We start from the raw sequence: 23668 nt of genomic DNA on the forward strand, positions 1-23668 counted from the left end.
GCAGCCAAAACGACTGCTAGCACGGATGCTGGTCGGGCCCCTCCCTGCAGAATGAGGGTTAAGTCACTCTGCACATGCTCTGTGATGCCTCAGGCCCCTCCACCCATGCAGAACAGGAAGGAGGTCAGTGTGGAACGAGCTGGGTCTGCAGAGGGCTTTCGTGAGGACAGTAGCTTTGGAGAAAGCCGGGTTTGACCGGCATCCAACCAGCCCCTCATGCCCCCCCCGCAACCCACCCCCAGAGACCAGTCCCACCGCACAACAGCAGACATCTGGTCCGCACTTCGGATCCTGGACAAATCATCAGTAATGCTCTTATCATCAATTTTCTCAGAATGACGCTTCCTTCTGGCCTTCTACGCTATAGTAGAGGCTACTATTTATATTCCTCGCTGGCAAACAGTAAAAATATCGAGTCATTGTGTATACTTAGGCTATACGTGCTGAAATAGGACAACCGATGTATTCTCTGGAATTCTGGCAACTACGTAAAAATGGGATTTCACGAGCTTAACCCCTAGACTATTGTGCTCTAGAACTGTTAAGATTTAGAATCACACAAAAGTGACTTCATCCTTAATCTTCACACCCTCTTTTAAAAGAACCTTTAATTAATAAGGTGGGTCAGTGACTCAGCTCTCCACATGAATGTGTCAAAAAGGAGATGACCCAGGAGGCTGATAGCCTGATGCCAGCCAACTTGGGATTTTTCTACTAAAAAAAAAAAAAAAAAAAAAAAAAAACCACAGAGAGGGAGAAAATGTAAGCTTGAAGAAAAATAGATAATGGGGAGTAATTTAGTAAATTAGTCTCAAATGCGAGAAAATTGTTACTGCTTCCCTCTCCTTGGAAAGTTTCCAAACTTATGATCGCCTGGGCCAAACTAGAAGAAAAACAAAGTACGCGCTGAACACACATTTCGGTTTTCCCCAAGTCAGGGGAGAAACCCCCGCCCCGCCCCCCCGTGAGTAAAATGAGGATTTTCATATCCACTCCTGCAACTTAAGTTGCCTTCTCTTTTCCGTAAAGTCAAGTGCAAGGGAGCAGAAGCTCTGTCTTTGTCTTTGTCACCAATCCTTTATTGAAACTGGTAACTGACACACTTTATAACAGAACAACAAAAATAATGTTCAATATGTACAGCCTTTGCGACAGACTATTTGACTATACACAAGGCAGAGTGATAACACAATCTCATCTCCGTAATAACCTGTGCACAGAAAGACACCCAGCAGACAGCATGTGGACACATACAGTGGAATGACATCGCGGGTCCAGTGAAACTCCCGCCTGATACAAAACGCACTCCTCTATTGCAAATGACGGCTTTCTAAACACCTAGAGCGTTTCAGTAGTAGTCTACCCCGAGTCCGAGGCGGAGATCTGGTGTGTGGCTATGAGTCTCTTCAGTGACACCACCTCCGCAGACAAGTTTGCTATCATCCCCTGCTTCAGAAACAAATTCTCCGGGTCAGAGACTTGGTAACCGCCGTCCTTCATTTCTACACCTCCCGTTTTGAAGCTGTTCTGAGTTTTGCCGTTCAGTTCTTTTTGATGCCAGTGTTCCGATTTGAGAGACCAATCCTGGATGTTAGTCACCTGCACTGAGAAAGGGGGGAGGGAAGAGTGTACCATACTCGGGGCGCTATGCTTCTCCAGTTCGAAATGCCTCTTCGGCGTCCCGTCCACGGGCGAGGACGGCTTTTGCGTGGCCTCAAACTCGTGATCGAAGGCTTCGACTTTGATCTGCATGGCTTTGGCTTTGATGCGAAGCTTGTGCGGCAAGGCCGAGGAGTTCACTTCCGGAACTTTCACCACGGTGGCGTGCACGCGCTGAAGCTCCACGGGAGAGTGGATGGGGCCCTTGGGGACCTGCTGCTCGTCTTCTCCATCCGAGGACTTCCCCACCGCGCCGTCCTCGGTCTCCGACGTCCTGGGGGAGTTGCTGGAGGACCGGGCGGCCTGCAGCAGAGGCGGGGAGTGGGAGTAGCCGGGGAAGGCGGTCCCCATGAGGTTCCGGTACACGGAGGCCCGGTAGGCGCCCCGCTCGTCGCCAGGCTCCCTGGCGTAGCTCTCCAGCTCCACCGGCTCTTGCTTGATGGCCTGGAACTTGCCGTCGGGGCTCCCGCAGCCGCCCCGCGCGGCCCCGTCCTGCGAGTGTTCCAGCGAGGACACCTCGGAGACGTCGGACAGGGAGGCCTGCGGGGAGTGCTTAATGACCGAGATGCAGCCGCTCGTCACCATCGCGGGCTCGTGCTCGTCCGCGAAGGGGCCGGCGCTGGACTTGGCCGCCTGGTAGTCTTGAAAGTACACAGCCGTGGAATGACTGAGTTTCTGGATCTCCTGGGCATACGCCGCAGAGCTGATCAAGCCAAACTTGAGCTTGAGGGAGAGCAGCTCGGCCTTCAGGGTGGCGTTCTCCTCGCCCAGCGCGATCAGCTTGTTCTCCAGGACCAGGTCGTTGAGCCGCCGCTTCTCCCGGGAGCGCTTGGCCGCTTCGTTGTTCTTCCGCCGCTTTTCCCAGTACATGGCGTCCTTCTTGTCGTCGGGGATGAACTCCCGCTTCCGCCGGCACGCCGAGGACTTGCTCTTCCCCACGCTGCCCTCGCCCAGCAGCAGCTCCTCGCCGGCCGTCAGCTCCTCGGAGACGTCGGCCAGGGCGGGGCCGAGCACCGTCCTCTTGTCCGCGCCGCTCCCGGCGTCCAGGGACGCCTGCTCCTTCTTCACGGTCTGCATCTTCCTCAGCTGCATCCGAATCACGCGCGAGCGATTCCCCGCCACTCACCACCTGTGCTCGGCCAGCGGCGGCGGAAGAGCCATCAACAGGCTTCCTTCCGGTCCGCGGGGCGAGACGGGTCTCTCCGGCTCCGCGGTCTGTCCCCGGGGCGACCTGCAACACAGCGAAGGAAGAGTTACCCGTCTGGCAAATGCTTATCGCCCACCGCGCACCGGGAACCGCGCTACGCACGCAGGGCCTACGGGTCTGCGCCGGACCCAGCTCTCTCCCGGGGCGCCTGGGGGCCCAGTCGGTTGGGCGTCCGACTTCGGCTCGGGTCGCGATCTCGCGGTTCGCGATCTCGCGGTTCGCGGGTTCGAGCCCCGCGTCGGGCTCCGTGCTGACGGCTCGGGGCCTGGAGCCCGCTTCGGATTCTGTGCCTCCCTCTCTCTCTCTCTCTCTGCCCCTCCCTCGCTCATGCTCCGTCTCTCTCTCTCTCTCAAAAATAAATATTAAAAAAAAAGACACAGCTCTTTGCTTCAAAGAGTCTGCCATCCAGAAAAGGAAATAGGTAAGTAGTACAGGACAGGTCCCCCCCCCCCCCCCCGCTCCCTGGGACCTCTCAGCAGAGTGCCACGTGGCCCAGGAAGAGGGGTGCAGCAACGCGCGTGCCCAGGGAGAAACAGAGGCAGGCTGTTTCAGCAGCAGAAGCGTGGGGCCGGCGCGCAGACATGGGGCCTCCCAGGAGGGAAGGACAGATGGCCTCTGGGGGGGTTAAGTTTTTGGTGCTCCTGAATAATTTCAGATGACATCTCTATTATCACCGCAAGGCAAGCAAGACCACCTCTGTCTTCCAAGGAACCTTCCCAGGTGAGCTCCGATATCCGGAAACAACTTCTGCAATCACATGGAACAAAATATATAACGGGTGCCAACTTTGTTTCTGTAAAAATGAGAACAGAAGCCACCCAAACCGACTGACTTGAAGTTGTTTCGACCTGACTCTCAACGGGGACACACCCCTGACTGCCTGCTGGGCTCATGTCCACAGCTCATTGTGCCAGGTGGCCCAGGATTCTTCCCAACGAAGCCACCTCTCCTGGTACTCCTGCGCTCCACCATTAGATGGATATGTTCTTTTTTTCTGGTTCTTTCGAATTGATTCGTCAAACCTCCACTTTAGATTGAAGCATCCTAAGTGCTTTTTTTTCATTTTTGGTCCCGAAAAGTCTGCCACAATAGATTTCATTTAGACAGTAGTTTGGGACGAAAATAAACAGTTACTATTCAAAGGGTTTTTTTTTTTTTTTTTTTTAAGTACAGTGCATTCCTGAAACTTGAAGTTATTTTAAACCTAGAGAATATAATTATGGAAAGAATTTCTTTCCATTTTACTAATGAGTTTCAAACAAAATATATGGAAAAAAAATAAACCCTCAAAAATAGAACCATCAGCTGGCTTCCTTTTTCACTGATGAGATATTTGTAATCTGAATTTGGCTTGACATGAGGTAATAAACCCATATTAGGTTCCAGTAACCATCTTTTTTTTTTTTTTTTTATTAAATTTTTTTTTTTTCAACGTTTATTTATTTTTGGGACAGAGAGAGACAGAGCATGAACGGGGGAGGGGCAGAGAGAGAGGGAGACACAGAATCGGAAACAGGCTCCAGGCTCCGAGCCATCAGCCCAGAGCCCGACGCGGGGCTCGAACTCACGGACCGCGAGATCGCGACCTGGCTGAAGTCGGACGCTCAACCGACTGCGCCACCCAGGTGCCCCCAGTAACCATCTTTTTGTGGTGGTTTTTGGATCTGTGTTTCTAGACGGGGCTTCTCTGCCTAATTCCCCAGTAGGCAATACTTTCATAAAGGAGATACGGAGAGACAACCGTTCATTCAGCACGCTCTGTATGGCACGCTCCCTTGCCACATTAAAAACCGCGACTGTTCTTGTTTTATGTCACTCTCTCTTTCTTGTACATAGTATTGTGATGACTAATGAAGTCTAATTCTATCAGCTGGAAAAGCCTGCCAGCTTCTTGTGTCTTTTCCAGAAGGAACAGAAGAAATGATGTAATGATTTCAGGATCATAAAGAAGGTTTACTGCCATAGTTTTGTTTTTTGGGTTTTTTTTTTGTTTTTTTTATTTTTTTATTTTTTTTGGCCATCAAACTGAGCCAACATGGAAACGGTCGGTTGCGATGTAGTGAAACCCGTGATTAAGAATACCAGGTTTCTGTTTGTTTGTGATAATACGGCGTTAGCAGGGACCAAAGGCACGGAGTGTGCGCAGTGGGCAGGGATGTTGTAGAAAGGGAAATCTTTTCTGGTTATCTCTTCGCAGAACAACACTGCTTTCTGTAGTTCCGCTCAGGTTTCATCTTCTGACGTGAAAACCCACTGTTCCTCTACGTACTGGGTGGGCTCTTCCCTGCTACGAGAGACTTCTGATCCCCAGCTCGGTTAGGTCTCTACCAAGTGTGGAGGCAAAGAGTCAGAGTTCCAGCAGCAGGGGACAAGTGCATCGATCTTTTCTGGGGAGCCCTTCCAATCGCCACCGGGTCCTCAGGTCCCACTGGTGTTTTGTTTTGTTTTGAGCCATCATATAGTTCCTTTCAAGGATATCTTTTTTCCACTGGAGACTCACTCTCTCTGTGCATTTAAAAAAGTTTTCTTTTAATGTTTACTATTTATTTTTGAGAGAGAGGTGGAGAGACAGGGTGTGAGCAGGGGAGGGGCAGAGAGAGACACAGAATCCGAAGCAGGCTCCAGGCTCCCAGCTGTCAGCACAGAGACCCACGTGGGACTTGAACGCACGGACCAGGAGATCATGACCTGAATGGAAGTCGATGCTCAACGGACTGAGCTCCGCCCCCAGGTGCCCCTTTCCCATGCATTTTAAAATGTGTCCTTTGTTGTTGTTGTTGTTGTTGTTGTTTTTAAAGAAGTCACATTCCTTTTACATGTGCCTCCCCAATGAGTTTTCACAGCTAGGCTTTTGAAATGCCACACCTTTCTGTCTTCGTTACTCTTCCTAAACTTGTCCTTATTTCATTGTTTCCAATCTTCCAGTGGGTTGGGACATTTTCAGCCTCCTGGTCCAAAGGCTGCCCATGCCATGAGTGTGGGTGAGTGGGGCAGGCAGCCCTCACTGTGCGAAGGACACTGTCCCACCTCCGTTTAACGCAAGTACCCCCCCCCGCCTTGTCTTAACTTCCCTTTCACCCCCCGTTTCTCACCGTCTACGTGCTTGATGTCCACTCTGTCATCTCTACAACTTTGTTGGCACGTTCAACACCTACAGAAACGCTCATTTCTTTATACTTAATCTTCTTCCGATTTGAGATGTACTACGTGTACTAGAATCTGGGCATCTCCCCTCATCTGCAAGTATAAATTGTCTCCCTGACTCCATTGGCAAATGACCGCCTGCTACCTTAGAGTACTTTCTGCAGTATTTTTTACCGAATAGCCTTGCAGTGTTGGAAAGAGTTGATCATAAGTGTGAGGAAACGCAGGGGCGCCTGGGTGGCTCAGTCGGTTAAGTGTCCGACTCCAGCTCAGGTCATGATCTCGGGGCTCGTGAGTTCAAGCTCTGGGGCTCTGTGCTGACAGCTTGGAGCCCGGAGCCTGCTTCGGATTCTGTGCCTCCCTCTCTCTCTCTGCCCCTCCCCCACTCATGCTCGCTCTCTCTCTCTCTCTCTCCCCCTCTCAAAGTATACATTAAAAAATTTTTTTTAGTAAGTGTGAGATAATGCAGACAGAGGTGCTGATGGTGTATACCGTATCTCAATACAGGTTTGTTTTATGTGTCCAAATCCTCTGCAAAATTTTTCAGGGTCCGAAGTAGTACCTTTGTATCCTAGCAACAAAGTGAATGTATACGTGCCCAACATTTGATTGACAGTCACTCACCTGCCTTGTCTAAGAAAGTTTTGTATCTAAACAACTTTCTCATGTTTTTTTTCACTGAAGATGATTATGTAAATGCTAAAAAAAGACATCTTACTTATTCCCAGAGAGCTTCTCTTTTTCATTAACTGATTTATTCGGCACGCACGGAGCACCAACTGTGTGGACCAGGCACGGAGCCAGACTGGAGGGAGGGGAAAAACAAAGTCTCAGGAGTCAAGGAGCTCCTCGTCTCCCGAGGGAGCCAGACCGGAGATCACAGGGCTGAAGGAGGTGTGCTCGAGGGGTGCCGTGACCGCGGGGGACCTGGTGCATACAGCACATCATTTCTAGCCCGCTTTTTTTCTTGGTAGGGTGGTGATAACACGAGCCACCGTGACCAAGCTACGCAGCAGGCACCAGGAGCCCCTCCTATTTCTGTTACCCTCACAATGACCATTTTCGGAAGAGAAAACAAAGGCTCAGAGAAGTTAAGTGACTTGCCCAGTGTCCCACAGCTATTAAGTAGCAGGGCTCAGCCCAGATGCGGGTCCTGTTCCCCCACCAGCACCCTCTCCGACACCTGCCTGGGGCCGCTCTGTGCACCTACGGTTCCTTTTCTGCGTCACTCCCACTCTTGAGTCATACGCACCCGTTTGCTGAGTTACGTTGGGGGCAGAAAGCCACTATGAGATGCTGCCAGAACTTCCTTTAAGACAACAAAGGTACCCCCGGGAACTTTTCTCCAGCTTCTTTGGAGTTGCTTCCTATCTGGAGAGTATTTCATGAATTGAGAAAACATTCTAAACTTTCATCTCGGCTAAAATGTTAATCTCCTGGCCTTCCTATAGGCTAACATAGGGAAAAAGAAAAATTATAGTAGGGGCATTGTCGCCTATGAGGTTTTTTGTTTTGGGGGTTTTTTTGGTACTAAACCAAAGTGTGTCCATTTTCAACATGGAGGGGAGGTGCGTAGTTAGAACACAGAGAGACTGAGTGACTTTCCCAAGGTCACACAGCACTGAAGGGCAGAGGCAGGCCTTAGACTGTCTTTACGCCCCTGGATGATGAGTGTAAAGGATGCTCAACTACGAGCCTCCTAGCACATCAGCACACATGCTCAGCTAATGGTTTCATTTCAACCTCCACTGTTTTCCCTCAGGACTGACTGAACACCGACTTGGCCTCTGCATCGTGTTTTCAGACCACCACGAGCGTGCGCCTCGATTTCCTTTCTCTAGTGACTGCCACCAGCTGCCGGTTCTGTGACACTCGCATGCCCGGAGCGGTCAGCTTCAACACACCCACCGGGTCATCGGGCTGCTGCATGAAAACACGAGTGAAAAGGGACACTGGAGGGCAGGAGACGCCGCATTGCAGTTGACACACACCGTCCCATCCCTGGGACGGACGTGCCGTCTCTACTTAAGGCTTCTTAACATCACACTATCCACTATGGGCGGGAGTTCTGTTTTGTGAACGCAGAGTTTCAACGTCTGTTCCAGTCAGGTGACCTAAACGTTGTTTTAAATTAAGACGAAAGTCTGGTTTAAGAAATTCTCCAAAAGAATAAAAGTTCCCAACGTGAAGTTCTGCACCTCATGCTTCCTCAAGGAGTGACATCGTCACTCATGTTTACCATGACAGACCTGTACCTTCCCTGGTCCCCAGCACACCTGTCAGAAAAATCATAGATGGGACGCCTGGGGGCTCTGTCTGGTAAGCATCCAACTCTTGATTTCGGCTCTGGTCAATGATCTCCCAGTGCGTGGGATCGAGCCCCGCGTCGGGCTCAGGTCAATGATCTCCCAGTGCGTGGGATCGAGCCCCGTGTCGAGCGGGCACTTCTGACCTCGCAGAGCCTGCTTTTGGGGTTCTCTCTCCCTCTCTTTCTGCCCCTCTCCCCTACTCTCTTTCTCTCTCTCAAAATGAATACATAGACTTAAAAAAAGAAAAGGAAAATCATGGTTGACAATTCAAGCTCTGTACAAAACAAGAAGGAAAATTTTGTTTCAAGCATCTAAAATCTTACCAGTAGCGTAGCCACTACGATCGACCGCGACACATTTTGTCATTAATGATCTCTTTAAAGGGGAAGTCTTACTGCAAACTGCTTGCATTAAACATCTTGACTTAAAAATTCTGTCAATGCAAGATGAAATACTATTTAAGGGGCTCCCCATTTCGGAAGCATTTTTTATAGAATCACCTCATTTTCCTGCACTCTCTGGTGTGCCACGTACTCCCTCAGAGTTGTAGCAGAGATGACATGAAAGAAAAAAATTATTTCATGTTAAATTGTAAACGGTCTCTCCACGAAGCAGACAGCTGCTTGTTTTTAAGATGAGTGCCATTTCAGTGAAAAAGTAAATGAATAAAGCTAACCAATTCACAGCCCTTTAAACTGTTAAAACTAGCAACACGTTAACCTTCATTTCTTGCTGTGGGTGGGATAGAGTCCAGGACATGATTGTTTCAATAAAATGCTTCACTTCTTTCCCTGGCCAAGAATAAAATCCAGTACTTAAGAGCAGAGATAGAACGGGAAAAGAATACACACATGCAATCATGGGGGGGGGGGGGGCGGGGGAGGGAGAACTCAGGAGGCATTGAACTTGCAAGGGGTTTTGCTAATCCGGCTGAAAACAAAAGGCTTTTTTTTTTTTTTTTTGTAAAGTAATCTCCATAACCAACATGGGATCTCAGGACCCCGGGATCAAGAGTTGTATGCTCTACTGACTGAACTACCCTGGCTCCCCAAAGACTTTTTTTAAAAAGATGTCTATTTACTTTTAATTATTTTTTAATGTTTATTTATTCTTGAGAGACAGAGAGAGAGAGAAAAAAACAGAGTATAAGCAGGGGAGGGGCAGAGAGAGAGGGAGACACAGAATCCAAAGCAGGCTCCAGGCTCTGAGCTGTCAGCACAGAGCAGGACGCGGGGCTCGAACTCACAAACTACGAGATCATGACCTCAGCTGAAGTTGGATGCTCAACGGATTGAGCCACCCAGGCGCCGCATCGCTTTTTTTTTTTTTTTTTTTTTTTAATAAAACTATGTTAAGCCTTTCTAATTGCCAATGAAGTGCCTCCCATTCAATAATACAATTCTGTCTCTAGTAACACAGGCTTGAACACTAACATTAGAGAGAAGTGTGTACTTGACCCAGATACAGGCACACACATAAAGTGATTCTCACACTTCGCCAAAATCTGTCCTATCATAGCAACAAATTAACCTACTTTTTCTATTTGGGCGCCTCTGTAAATAAATGCGTCAAAACCTGATGGAGTTTACGAGTTTTTACCATACGTGGAAATATTTCAAGTTGCTTACTCTCTCATCCTCAACAAAGGACTTAAAAATCAGATTTAATCTGAATAAATAGGACAGTGCTGCATTTTCTGATAGCAGAGCTGAAATATGAAATAGTACAGCTTGACACTCTTATAAAAGAAGACGTGTTTGTAGCTTAGCGCACAGTAGAAATACTCCGAAGACCGTGTACAGAGATGCTAACATGTACAAACAACCGAACGGCCTGGGGAAATACAGACCAAAGGCTCTCACTGAAGAGGGAGAGGAATCTGGGGGGCAGGGGGGCGGGGGGGGGGGAGGGCAGGGAGTGGAATGGTAGAACATTTTTCAAAAGCCGCAGTCACTTCGAAAGGGGGACATTCGTTTCCTTGATACTTCCAAAGATAATGGATGGGTCCGACGAGTAATCTGAAATCCTAAGGGACACCGGCAATCGGCAATCGCGAGGTAACCCCCTTATAGGAAATTCTGCCACGGGCACGCCACAGCAGAGCACATGCGGGATGAATAATGATAGCAGAGAAAGTTCTTGAATGTCTGGAATCACACTGAAGTTCTCCTCAGCTTGACTTGTCGATTTCTTCTATTTAATTTCACTTTCTTTGACAGTGGGCAAGATGATTACAAACGTATGGATAGGGCAGATTTTTTTTTTTTTTTAAGTGTTTCGGTGTTTACCTGAAGGCTATTTAATTGCAGTTTCAGATTCTTTTTAAGAGTTAACTGATAAAAGACACCATGTTCTGATAACCAAGAGCCTTATAATACAAAGATCATTCTGACTCCAAAGAAACTGAGTCCTCAAAACAGATTATTATGAATGGCATCTAGAAAATCCCTACTAAACTTTCTTATCATAAAAACAAGCATAAGCTCTCTAATTAAAACCGTATGAAAAACAGCAATTTTTTTGAAGCAGTATTTTTTTTTTTTAACTACAGGAAAAGTATTTGCAAAGAAATTTGAGAGGTAATTGGGGGTAGTGGTAATACAGATTCATTTTGAAACTGAAAAGCTCTTATGTAATGTCTGTGATCAAAGGTCAACATCTTTCGACATTCTCCACGAGTCCGATCTGGATAAAAATCAACTCAAATATAATTTAGGAAAATAACAGGATATCAAACAATGTGTTAATGCTGTGAAATACTGGCATACCTTACAAAACCCAGAAATGCATATTAAAGGAAACTTCAATTACATTGTTTCTGTCATATTTTGAACCGAATCCCAAGTTGCTCTCATTCCCTCAATACAAATTAAAAATAAACAACTCCTCACAGCATCACTGCCATCTGGATTACAATGGAAATAATGAAGTATGTGTGATTTTCGCTCGGGTAAAAATAAAGCCGAGGCAATATGACTGCACCTTTTCCATTCCACGCTCCGATCACGTTCACGTCTCGGAACTGACTATGGACCAACGCAAGGTCAACTAGAAATATCCACTGGGCTGGTGAGTCAGGCAGTTGCTCAACATGGGTAAGCGCTCTAACAAAGGGTTTTTTAATTTTCAGGTTGTTGCATCACACCGATGTTATAATTGCCCTTCGCAAAGATAAGCCCTTAACACAGAAAAGGAAATTGTTTCAAAAGCTGCAGTGAGCTTGCACTCATGCTCTGGGGAGGGGGAGAGACAGCCCGTTTTCGGGCCGGTGGTCGGGCTCTGTGCCTCTAGTCCCTCACCTATAAAATGGGGACGGTGACGGAACACAGCACAGTGGCCAGGCTCACGCAGGACTAGGGTCTAGGGAGGATTAGCTCTTAATTTCACTTCTGAAGAATGAGCAGCATCGAGGCAACGAGGGTGAGGAGTCCCAGGCTGTGTCAGCCTCTCGTGATTCTTAGGGAAGCACTGCCCCATGTCGATCGGACGAAATCTTCTCTTAATTAATCAAAAGGGCTGAACGTGACCGGCTTCACGGAGCACGGCCTCAGTTTCCAACCACCCAGGCTGCACCCAGTCCTTCCCAGACGTGTCATCTGTGGGGTCCCACGAGCCGCGGCTGGTCTCGGACCATACGAGTTCGCAAGTGGACGATCCAGGCCAAGGAAAACCGTCACAGAGAGGTGAAGGGAACTGGAAAAGGCCGCGCTGTGTGGCACTCTTTACATCATTCCTGCCCTCCCCCCATCGCACCCCTGTGTTCCTTCTAACACTTCCCCAAAATATTAACCCAGTGACTTGGGTGGTTGTACAGTACGTCAAGAACTCCCTTCAAACTTAAATCACCCTGGAACGCAATGGCACAGTTTTGGTGGAGGGGGGGGGGGGGGGCGGTTGTTAGAACAAAAACATATTCCAAGAAGGATCTTCACTTACAGGCTTAACTCAAACTCCCATCCTTACTATCACTGGACAGAGACTTAGGCAGAGGAAAAAAATCAAGGTGAGCGTCTTTATTAAAAAACAAAACAAGCCGGTTTCTGGTCAACTACACGAGGAAAGCTGAGCTCCTCACAACTACCCAGCTGGACAGGTTGTGTGTGCTCGGTTTACCGGGGACACCAGTGGAGATCCCAGCACCTCCCAAACCACAGGTTGGGGCTTGGACCCGGCTCTTCGGGGCCTGCGCTCTTAGCGCTTTGCCAAAGCTGGCCCCTACCGATTGACAGCGGCCTTGGAGCTCAGGAGAGAAACCGACTGGGGGCAGGGATGCGGCACGTGACCCCACAGAAGAAACTTTCCAACGGAGTGGACTGCCGGCGAACACCTGTGATGTGGTCGTGGCTTCACTGCGAACCAGCTGAGCTCACTCTCTTGAAGTCTCTACGCCAGGATGAAGGTACTGTGGTCTTACAGTAGGACAGCGGCGTCTACGTGGGCGTTTTGATTTCTACTTTATTTTGAACTCGGGGGATTCAAGTTCTTTCTACTCTAGCCTTTGACCGCAAGAAGTAAAGGTTCAAAAAAAAAAAAGAAAAGAAAGAAAGAAAAATGCATCCACTCGACTAGCCACAGTCAAGCTGGGGCGCTCCTTCCCATCGCCACCGTCAATGCTGGAGCGCCCCCACCCCCAGTGCCTGTGGTCTGTTGACATTTGGAGGTTTTCTCGGTCTTTCTCACTTCACCAATCCAGAAGCACTTGGCTCCGGCTCCAAAATACAATGAAGCTGCAGGAACAAAGGTGTCCGCGGTGCTCAGCAGCTCACCGGGGAAGAGCAGGAGGCAGGCCGCCAGAGCTGCCCCGTGGCCCGCCTGGCCTCTCCTCGCGCCTCGCCCCGGGTGCCTCTCGCTCCTCCCCAGCTCCCCTCCCCACCCTCCCCGGCTCCTCTCCGCTCCCCTCCCTCCGCCCGGCGAAGCCTGGGCGCACCCGCACTCCGCGGCCCAGGTCCCCCGGCGCCCCCAGCGCGGCGCCTCACCGGGACCCGCCCCCACCGGGTGGGCGGCGCAGCGGGGCCTCGGCTCTGCCAGGACCCCCTCGCCAGAACAAAGGAATGTGGGGAGGGGGCGCGGAGGCGCGCAGGCCGCGGAGCGGCTCCCGCCCAAGCGCCGCCTAGGGCGCTCCGGGGTCCCGACCCTAGCCTCCCACGCGCCACCCCCACATCCTAGCCCCCAGCCCCGGTCCCCCGCGGGCCCGCAGGCGGGAGGGACGCGCCCCTGGAAGTCGCGATCGGAAGGTGGCGCTACGCGGTCCCCAGCAGGCCCGGGGCTCCCAGCCCAACCTCCAAAGTAGGTCGGGGTCTGACACCGGGGCGGGGGTGGGGGGTGGGGTGCTGGAGCGCTATCAGCTTCTTGGAAAGCAACTGCAATTATCTGGGGTAATGTAATTCATTCCGGGGATGAATCTCTGTAACGCGCCCCCCCCCCCCAAAAAAAAAACCCCAAACCCTGCTCTTTAATTATTTAAATGTTACGTCAGGGGAAAAAAATCTGACATAGACACCACCATATAAATATATTCACACATAATTACACTACGTCAGAGTGCCGGAGGAAATTTAAAATCTGGGTACATTATATATTATATCCTCACTCGAATAAAAACTAGGGTATCTACACGAGAATGCAATCTACTAACCTATATCTGTTTCCCATAAATCATATCTGGTCTGGAGGGGGAGAAAAAAAACACGATGTGAAATAAATACTTGTGACCTCATTCGCCGTTGTTATTTACAAAAGCCAGGGCCAGAGATGACGCTTGGCCATCCCCTGCTGTTCCCAGGGAACACAGCACTTTCCTAAAGTGTCCTTTATAAAGATAAATGGGAACCAGCATCCAGCAAATCACCGCGCTCGACGAAATGCCTTCCTAAAAATACAATCTTATCAAAGGTCTCCGAAGGCGTGAAGTTGAAACTACAGCAAATGGCCTTGAACTTGTATTTGCACACAGCCCTGGAGAAAACACCAGAAATAGCATTGCAAGGCCACAATTGTTAAAATGTGATAGGGCTAAATTTAGAAGAACGCTCATTTCATTTAGGGCAAAAGACACACATTCAGCGGCGGGAGCTAACGCAATGCCTTACCCGGTTGTCTACTTTCCTGTTTAAAATATCCTCAAAAAAAAAAAAAAAAAAAAAAAACTGTGACAGTGACATTTTAAAGGCTGACATTGTCCTACTTTCTTTGTAGCAAGATTATAAAATCACGTAATTAGCTCCCGCTTCCTATGCTGACTGCCAGCAAATTCGGCAGTTACATAATGCAACATTTCCAGGAAACTATTATGTGATCTGTCTTGTCGTGTCTGAAAAAGCAATGACAATAAGGTGAGAAACAGGGCTGATGGAGTGGAACGCATTAAAAGCACGGAGGTACGGAGGTCAAGACCACAATGGTTCGCCCCAGATTTAAAAATAATAGCTCGCCAACACCTACGGGGCAAACCCCGGGAGTATCCAAGATCAGAATACAACCCGAGGGGTTGGTTCTTCGCGTTTTGTAGGAGGCGTGTGTACAAAATCTCCGTCTTTATCCGGGACGTGCCAATAACGACCTCCTGTCCAACGCCGCGCCACAATTTCCAAATCATCGCACACGTACGCGCACATTCCCACATCAGCCCCGTAACCCGAGCCAATATTTCACCGTGGGCAGATTATGCAATCCGGGCAAGGACGAATCCTACAACCTTCTCGGGCGCTGGTAAGACACGCTGACGACAAACGGGCTGGAAGACGTCCGTGCAGACACAGCCCCCGACACAAACAGACGCGGCGCACGCATTCTCCGAATGCCGTCACGGTTCACGCGAGCTGCGCTCTTTCCCAGCAAGAAGATCAAGGCTCGTCCCATTTACTCGGCACCCCCCTCCGCCCCCCACCCCCACCCCCCGCACACACCCCCGCCGCCAGCCCCGCAGAAGGGACGAGAAAGGAGGCAGCGAGCGCTGCCCTCCCCGCTCGAGATGGCTCAGCCTCCCCGGCGCGCCTCTCCACCAAAACATCAATTTTCCTGAAATCAGGAGACATTATGCAACAGCGGCGCGGGGGGGAGAGCCAGCCGGCCCGGACTACGTGCCGGCGCCAGGGCGCTGCAATCAAAGCGGCCACCTTCAGGTGGCGAGTCCCCTCCCGGCAAAGCAGCAAAAGTTTATGTCATGAACGCCCCGCGCACACTCGCCGCCGCCGGCCAGCCCCGCGCGCAGCCCGGGCCGCGCGCCCCCGGCAGCGGGCGGGGAGCTGGGGAGCCGGGGCGCGGGGCGCCGGGCCGGGCCGGCGGTGGGCGGAGCGCTTACCGTGTTCCTGCTCCCGGGACGGCGAGCGCCCGGGCGGCGGGGCGGGCGGGAGCGCGGGGGGGGCGGGGGGCCCGGGGCGCGCGGGGCGCGGGCCGGGGCTCCGGGGCGGCGGGCGGGCGGCGGCGAGGGCGCGGCGCGGGAGGCGGGCGGCGCGCCGGGTCCGCGGGCGCCGTGGCCGCGCCGGGAGATGTGTGTTAGTAGGTCAGTTCCGAGCGCCGCGCTACGTCGCCGCCCGCCAGCCTCGCGGTGACGGGCGGCCGCGGCCCCAATCGCCGCGCCCGCACCCGCCCCCGGCCCGCCGCCAATGGCCGCGGCCGGCGGGGGCGGGCTCTCCGCGGCCCCGCCCCCTCCCGGCCCGCCCCCACCCCCTCCCCTCCTCTCCCCTCCCCTCCTCTCCCCTCCCCTCCCCGCGCCGGCTCCCCCGCCCCGCCGCCCGCGTCCCTCCCCGGGCCGGGGCCAGCGCCACCGCCACCGCCCGAGCGCCCGCGAGGACCCGCGCCCCGCGCCCGGCTCCGGGGCTGCGCCACGGCCGGCGCTCCCGGGGGGGGGGGGGGGGGCCGAGCTGGGGAGGGGCCCGCCCAGCCGTCCAGCTCTCCCACCGCTGCCTGCGCCCCCCCGGCGATCCGCGCTCACTCACAGCGGCGCTTTTTGTCTCCCCGAGCACGCAGCGGCCCGGCTACCTGTTGCCCACCCAGCACCGGGCCGGGGGGCCGCGGGCGTGGCGCGGACCGCCGCCCGCCCCTCCCCGCACACCCCCGGGAGGACCCCTCCTCCTGGGGGCGGGTGGGGAGGGGGGGGCGGCGCTGGCTAGCCGCCAGCGCTCGGGGCGGGCCGCCGCGGGGAGGGGGGCCGCCGGCCGGCCGGAGCCCCGCGGGGGCGCTGCGTAGGCGACAATGCCCCCGCGCGTCTCTCCTGGGAGCGCGACGGCCAGCAGCCGGGAGAGAAAGCGCCGCGCGCAGACACCGCCCCCTGCGCAATTAGGGCGCAGATGACGGAGGCGAAGTTGTTGCGTAAGACGCCTGGGGAACGAGGCTCGCCGAGGTCCGGCTGCCCTCGGCCGCGCCGAGTGGTGGCCAACGCGGGTGCGCCCTGCCGGCTGGGGGGCCGGCGTGCGCCGCTGGGGCCGGGCTCGGCCGCGAGGGGAGTCTTCCTGTGATCCGGCGCCGGCGGCTCGTTCGGGGCATCTCTGCCCCTAATCGGACGCGGTCGTCTTCTCCCCCCAGATTCCCGGGCTACGTAAGGGACGCGAGGAAATGGGGGAAATGGCACCTCGCGGCGCGTTCCCAGGCATCGCGCTAAGGGCTGTAAAGGCACGTGGCACACACACACACACACAGCGCGTCTACAGAATGAGAGAGAGAGAGAGACACACAGAGAGTCTGCCTTTGCGAAGGGAGCCATATTCCTTACAGTGGCGCACAGACTTGCCCAAATACGGGATGTGGCAGGTGGGGAAGGACCTCAGGCCCTACTTGGACTATGTGGGAGCTGGGCTGAATGCCTTCGGTGACTTCCCATTCTTTTCCCTAGGACACATTTCTCCAAGAAGAAAGATTTGAACCAAACCCCAAAGTAAAGAAAGAGAAGAGTAGACTGAACCCCCAGCCCCACCCTGCCACCAGGCTACCGTCACTGGTGCCCATCATCAAGCGTAAATCTGCTTGCTAAGTTGTCTCTTCTACGTTCCCCGTTCTCCTATTACACAGTTACAAACACCCAAAGGGTGATGCTGAAAAATGCGTATCACTTATCACTTGGTGTTTGGAAAGCCTCACATTTCAAACTATTCTCCAAGGACAATGTTGTGGTTCAGAACACATGCTTGTTCACAACTCATCTGGTAAAGTGTACGTTTACCAACAAGGCCCTGACTATTTAGACATGCAAAGTGGGTTTTAACATCTTCCCCAAATCCTCTGCCCAGGTGCTCACCAATTCAAGAAGCTCTTCTGTCTGTGGCTTTTGAGTCTGTCCCCTCTAGTCGACATTCATTCCAAAGAGTTGACTCTGCTGATGAAAATGAGTCCTGATTTTGGTTTGTCATTTCCACTTTTCTCATTTGTTATTATTCCGTTCCTTTTTCCAAACCCGCGCAATGCCCCTTAGAGTTTGAAAACCTCCCTTGGATGAAAGTAAAACCAAATCCCTATCCCGGTTGCCTTTTCTGGGTTAGAAGCGTGCTGGTTCCTAGAAATCCAGAGCCACTCTACATTACCTCCGCTCCCCCACACCTACAGCATGTTCTCCACGTTGTTCTTCGTTTTGAATAATTGCATAGACTCCCAAAGCTGTTGTAGAATGAGTGGTAAATGGTCTTCATAGAAGGACGACGTGAAATTCAAGAAAGGTAGAAAACATGCTTGGAGTCACTCAGAAATGATGGGGGTGGGGATTTCTCTGAACTTGGAAACTGGTTCTTTATGCCGAATTTTGAAACCTGAGGCTCCTTTAATTACTTGGGGGTATTTCTAGATTGTGCCTGTATCATTTACGCGCATCAGTTTTTGTCCCCACCCTACTTGGAAATCAGATGAAGTGTAAAAGATGTCTGAGATACCAGCTTAGAAAATAACTCTTTAGCTCCTCCTGGTGATTGGGAAACCGCTGAACAATACGCAGAGGGCTCTGTCCCCATTACCCAAGAGGTGGTGTGTCCATAGGTGCTAGAACTTTCACCGAATAGGCAGGCACTTGCAGGTGAACACAAGTAAACGGAGCATAAAACCTGAGACATTGGAAACAAATTGCCGCAGGTGGGAGGCTTCTAGGAAGACGTCAGCATGGGCCCGACTGTAGAGCAGGGCTGTGACCAGGTCTCTGGGAGGAGAAGGAAGGCAGTTCTGGTTGAAGTCTGAGGTCAAAACTTCCTTATTCTCCGTCTCTCTCGGAATTTGGGGGGAGGAGGCAGGGTCTGTGATAGGGGCTATGGGCAGCAGACCGTTGACCACACTCAGCCATTATCTGATTACGCTCCCAATATCCTTTGTGGTTGGCCAATACAAGGAGAGCAGAATGACCGCGAATGTGGCCTCTCCTTCCTGAGATGGAAAACTCCTTTGTGGAACATTCCAGCCTTAAGATACCTAAGGGGCCACGTGTGTCCAGAGGTCCTTTCTCGGGGCCTCTTCGGGCACAGGTGGCTGCAACCTCAGATACCTAGTGAGAATTCAGTTCGGTGCATGTGGCCTGTGGCAGCCAGAGAGCCACAGATTGCGTTTCAGCTCCTGTGGGTTGTTGCGGCACAGGACAATTACAGGGGCCCCAGGACAATTACAGGGGCCCCAGGCTCCAGTGTTTCAAAAGCAAGTAGACATTTAGATTTTTTTTGGCAAAATATCCTGATTTTTCCAGTGTTGTGAGGCCACTGGTTAAAAAAAGAAAAGATCCTGTGGCTTGGCGGGCTGGAGACCAGACAGGCTGTGCCCTCTGACCGAGAAGTTCCATGGAGATGCCCAGGGAAGGTGCCATCGGAGGCTGGAAGGCAGGCTTCCCGCCAGGTGACCCTGCTTGGACAGCTCCCGCGTGTCTGTTCTAGATCCTGAATTCTGGATTTCTTTGCAGGAAACCTTCCGTAGCTTAAAACACTTTGGCCGCCACTGGGGCCCCAGAGCCCAGGGCCACAGTCTTCCCACCGTGCTATGCCTCCTGAGGGTCTGGTGCCCACTTTTTTAACCCTCACGAACACAAGGGAAAACCACTTCTAGGAATTCGTAAGTTCTAGTTTTATTTTGTTTTCAGGTTGGGGTTTAAATAGGGAGCTAGCGTGGCACCGATTGGCATGGCTCGTCACCCACAGGAGGCCTGCCCACACCCGTCAGTATGCAATTTATGCTGGTATTTTTGCTTTGACCTAATGAGTCATTGAATGTTTAGGCAGAAACTTCCTGGAATGGTATTTCTTTCTTTCATGCTTGCTCTCTTTGTTTTCTCTGCACGCTTGATGCAATTTCCAATCACTGGGCTCACTCCTGTGCCTTGTCTTTCCACCTGCTCCTGTGTGTTGACTTTTCTTCTTCTTGTGTATTTTCTTCCCACTTACCCGATGCATTCTTAGTTTTCCCATCGGCCTTTCCCCAATCATCGAGTCCTCACGACTCTTCTGGATTCCTTCCTCTACCAAGCTCCCACCTCCCCTTCCTGCCCCCCACCCCCGCCCATAACCCAGCCACAACCCAGACATTGCGAGGGTTTAAAATTTCCACACCGCCTTCCCCAGCTCCTGCCACATGGTTCCATCAGCAGGCATTCCATTAGCATGCTTGGCCTTATTATTCAAAAACTAGTTTTTGTGGGAAATTGGGTAACAGAAGATAGTCAAATGACACTCCCCGTAGAAGCACAGGCTTTAAAGTATGAGAAGTTGAAATGTTTCCTGTTAAATGACTGTTGCTCAAGCTAAGAAAGAAATTAGATCTCCACACGGACTACATGGCTTCGCCAGACGAAAGCAGCTGATGGCCTGGATACATTTCAAAGCACTTCCAGAAGACCCAGCAAAAGGCCAGGAAGAGGTGGTTTTGCAAAAGACAATGTTGCAAGTACAGCATCGCAAAAATGCAACGTGTCTTTGAATTTGGCCGCCACCAACAGCATTCCTTTCAGCTAGCATTTTCGTTCATTCAGATTAAATGGCATATGTGAGCAAAGGTGTCAAAATAAAAGAAACTCACAAAAAGGCGGGTGGTGGGGGGAGATACACTAAAAATGGTCCAGTCTTCAGAAGGGGCCAACTATGTCCATTGCAAAATCTTGAGTGATGGGGCAAGGCCTGTGGTAGCTGTTAGCTGGCCACGGGGACACGGCAGGGGGACCAGAGTGTGAAATATAAAATTGTGAAATGTGTTCTAACAAAAAAGCATTTTACTAAGAATTAGAGGTGACACACCCACACTGCTAGGCAGCTCCAGTCCCTGAGGCAGACCTTATCTAGACATTTCTGTGAAGTCCTGCACAGGGCATCCGTTGGAAAGAGCCATGGGGGCAACCCAGGAGGCTGGGGTTCTCGTGCGTTCGTTACCACCACCGCCGCCCCCCCCCCGCCCCCCGCCCCGACTCACGAAGGGAATCGTTTCATCTGTCTGGACTTCATTTCTTCATCGGAGCCCCGTAGGAGCTGAGGCAGACCCAGCAGGGTTGCCCTGGGGTGATTCTTCAGAAACAGCCGTGCAGAAAAAGAAAGCTGCAAATTTGGCATTTACAGAGAGGCAGGTCCCAGTTAAAGCCGGCTCACCCATAACCCGCGCCCTGCCTAATTACAACACGCGGGGAGGAAATTACACCGTGAAATGCACACGGACGGCCCGAGAGACAGAAATGGTCTTCCCTCGGGGTGGTTTATTTCAGCAAGAGACGAAAATGAACGCTATCAGTTTGGTAAATGCACTGAGAAGCCCGGAAATTGGGTGCCCGACCGCATTTCTGGTCTTCTGAGAAACTTCCAGACTCTGAGAGCCTGAGCAGAAGTGCCTAAGATTATTGTTCAGCTCCTGCGTGTGATGATCGTCTCAGGCAGGCCACGCACCTGTGTGGAGGGCTGCCACGTAGGTATGCCATCCAGATGCCGCCAAAGCAGAGTCTCAGGCGGTCGTCACCCAGGCCAATGGGCAGGAGAGCCGGGGGGGAGGAGCAGGCCATGGTGTGTCCACATCCCAGCTTCGCTGCTCACGAGCTCTGCAGACAGGACAAGTCACCTCCCTTAACTTCTCTCTGCCTCCGTTTCCCCTTCCGGCAACGATTGATAATAATGGCACCAATCTCAGGGCGTCTGGGTGGCTCAGTGTGTTGAGCATCCGACTCTTGATTTCGGCTCAGGTCAGGATCTCACGGGTTGTGGGTTGGAGCCCCACATCAGGCTCTGTGCTGGCAGTGCAGAGCCTGCTTGGGATTCTCTCCCTCTCTCTCTCTCCCTATCCCTCTCTCCCTCCCTCTCTCTCCGTCTCTCTCTTTCTCAAAATAAACAAATAAATTTAAGAAATAATGACGTCCGTCTCAACAAGTTGTTCCAAGGTTAAGATGAGCTAAGAGCCACTAACTGCTCGGGAAAGCACCTGAGCTGAGACAGTGAGATGTGTTCGGTATTATTATCAACCCAATGAAACATCAACCCGCACGAGGGAAACAATATCATTAACCCAAAGAGTGGACGTCGGTGTCGTTGGGTGTGTGTGCCTGAGTCTGTGTCCCTATGAATTGATGTGGACAATGAATTGTGTCATGGTGTCAGTGCGATAGACCCAGTGAGTGCTTACGTCTCCAAGAAAGCACAGCAGAGGTAGCTGGGGACAAAAGTCAGTGTGTGAGGTTCTGTGGTGAGAGAGAGCAGGTGGGAAGGCTGACCAGGCAGCAGGACTCCGCGCAGCTGCACCAGCAAGGCTTTCGCGTTATTCAGGCAGGAAGGAGCACGGCTGCTTTGGGGAACGTGGTCTGCAGAAGCGACGCGCTGTTTTCAACATGTTTTTATGCAAAATGTCACACGTGAAGCATCAGCATGGGGGAAGTGGCTGAAGGCCTGGACCCCCAGTCTAGATGACCCTAGGGCCCCCGTACTGGATGACACTAGGACCCCCGTTCTAGATGACCCTAGCACCCCCGTTCTAGATGGCCCTAGGACCCCCATACTAGATGACCCTAGGACCCCCGTACTAGATGACCCTAGGACCCCCATACTAGATGACCCTAGGGCCCCCGTTCTAGATGACCCTAGGACTCCCGTTCTAGATGACCCTAGGACCCCCGTTCTAGATGACCCTAGCACCCCCGTTCTAGATGACCCTAGGACCCCCGTTCTAGATGACCCTAGGGCCCCCGTTCTAGATGACCCTAGGACCCCAGTTCTAGATGGCCCTAGGGCCCCCGTTCTAGATGGCCCTAGGGCCCCCGTTCTAGATGACCCTAGGGCCCCCGTACTAGATGGCCCTAGGACCCCCGTTCTAGATGACCCTAGCACCCCCGTACTAGATGACCCTAGGACCCCCGTTCTAGACGACCCTAGGACCCCCGTACTAGACGGCCCTAGGACCCCCGGTCTAGATGACCCTAGCGCCCCCGTTCTAGATGACCCTAGGTAAGTCATCTAGACTTCCACGTTGGAAGCCGGGGGCGGGAGACAGCTCGGCTGGGCACCAAGGGCGCGGAGCCGGGCTGGCCGGGTGGAACCGGGTGGAACCGAAGCCGAGGCCCTCGTGGCCCCGGCCTCCAGGCGGCGTCCTTCCTCGGGCTGTGCCGCACCTCGGCCCTTTTGCTTGCGGCCATCTGTGCGGTGGTGCCCAACGCAGGACTGGCGCTGCCCGCTGCCCGTGCCACACAGGACCCTTCTCCTAAGGCGCAAGAAGGTAACCTCTTCCCGCGTGGAACCCGCCCCTGCCCGAGTCCCGCGTGCGCTCCTCCCCAGCTGCCTGGGCCTCAGCCGCCCCAGGCCGCGGCTGCTTGCCACGTGGAGAGCACGGCCAGGCCCCGCGCAGGGCACCTCCCCGCCCCGGGCAGCCCCGTGTGGCTGGCTTCATCCCGCTTCCTGGCTGCGCCAGATGGGACCCAGCAGGCCCCGCAGACACCCTGATGCCTCCATCACCCAGAAACGCGCGGCAGGGCGCAGATGCGGAGGGGCCCGCCCTTCCCCGAGGCCGCGGGTGGGGGTGCGGCGGGTAGCAGGACCCCCAAGTGCAGGGGGGCGGTCCACCGCCAGTTGGGCTGGGAGCAGGGAGAGGCCGGACCTGAGTGAGCTGCTCCCTGTCACTGAGCAGGGAGGGCCTGTGGGCTTGGGAAGCTGGGGTCAGCTCGCTCACACAACCCCTGCTTGACTTTCCCGACCTCTCTGCCTGCCTCTCCTTTGGCCCACTCTTGGGATTGTACCTCCCGAGAAAGCCTCTCAGCACATGCACTTTGAACTAGGAATCCCACATAGCCGGTGTTTCTTCTTTCTTCTAGAAACCGTAGAAGGTATTCCCCCAAATAGGTTCCTGATGGGATGTGCCTCACCGAAATGAGCAAAGGGACAAGGAGTGAGTGTTTGAGCCCCGCCCAGAAACTGGTGCCCAAGCTTCTTGTCTCTGG

At 52.7% G+C, this 23668-nt stretch overlaps 1 protein-coding gene and 1 long non-coding RNA gene across 4 annotated transcripts in view; one reads left to right on the forward strand and one right to left on the reverse strand.

The window, feature by feature from the left end:
* Positions 1-8199, forward strand: part of LOC123592530 — a 47063-nt gene extending 38864 nt beyond the window's left edge. The window contains exon 3 of the long non-coding RNA XR_006709822.1: positions 7773-8199. This is a non-coding gene — a long non-coding RNA (uncharacterized LOC123592530). The remainder of the gene's footprint in view (positions 1-7772) is intronic.
* On the reverse strand, positions 1058-16387 carry NFIL3 (nuclear factor, interleukin 3 regulated). Of its 3 annotated transcripts, none has more exons than XM_045467658.1 (2): positions 16257-16387; positions 1058-2890 (listed from the first exon to the last, which is right to left on the reverse strand). In XM_045467658.1, exon 2 carries the CDS (start codon positions 2749-2751, stop codon positions 1360-1362), a length of 1392 nt encoding a protein of 463 aa, XP_045323614.1. In that variant the 5' UTR covers positions 2752-2890; positions 16257-16387; the 3' UTR covers positions 1058-1359. The 3 variants fall into 3 exon arrangements, with proteins under 3 accessions (XP_045323614.1, XP_045323612.1, XP_045323615.1); XM_045467656.1 differs by lacking the exon at positions 16257-16387 and adding an exon at positions 15620-15750; XM_045467659.1 differs by lacking the exon at positions 16257-16387 and adding an exon at positions 15014-15191.
* Positions 16388-23668: the final 7281 nt, after the last annotated feature.

Source organism: Leopardus geoffroyi, chromosome D4 (genome assembly GCF_018350155.1).
Source record: "Leopardus geoffroyi isolate Oge1 chromosome D4, O.geoffroyi_Oge1_pat1.0, whole genome shotgun sequence".
Lineage (NCBI taxonomy): Eukaryota > Metazoa > Chordata > Mammalia > Carnivora > Felidae > Leopardus > Leopardus geoffroyi.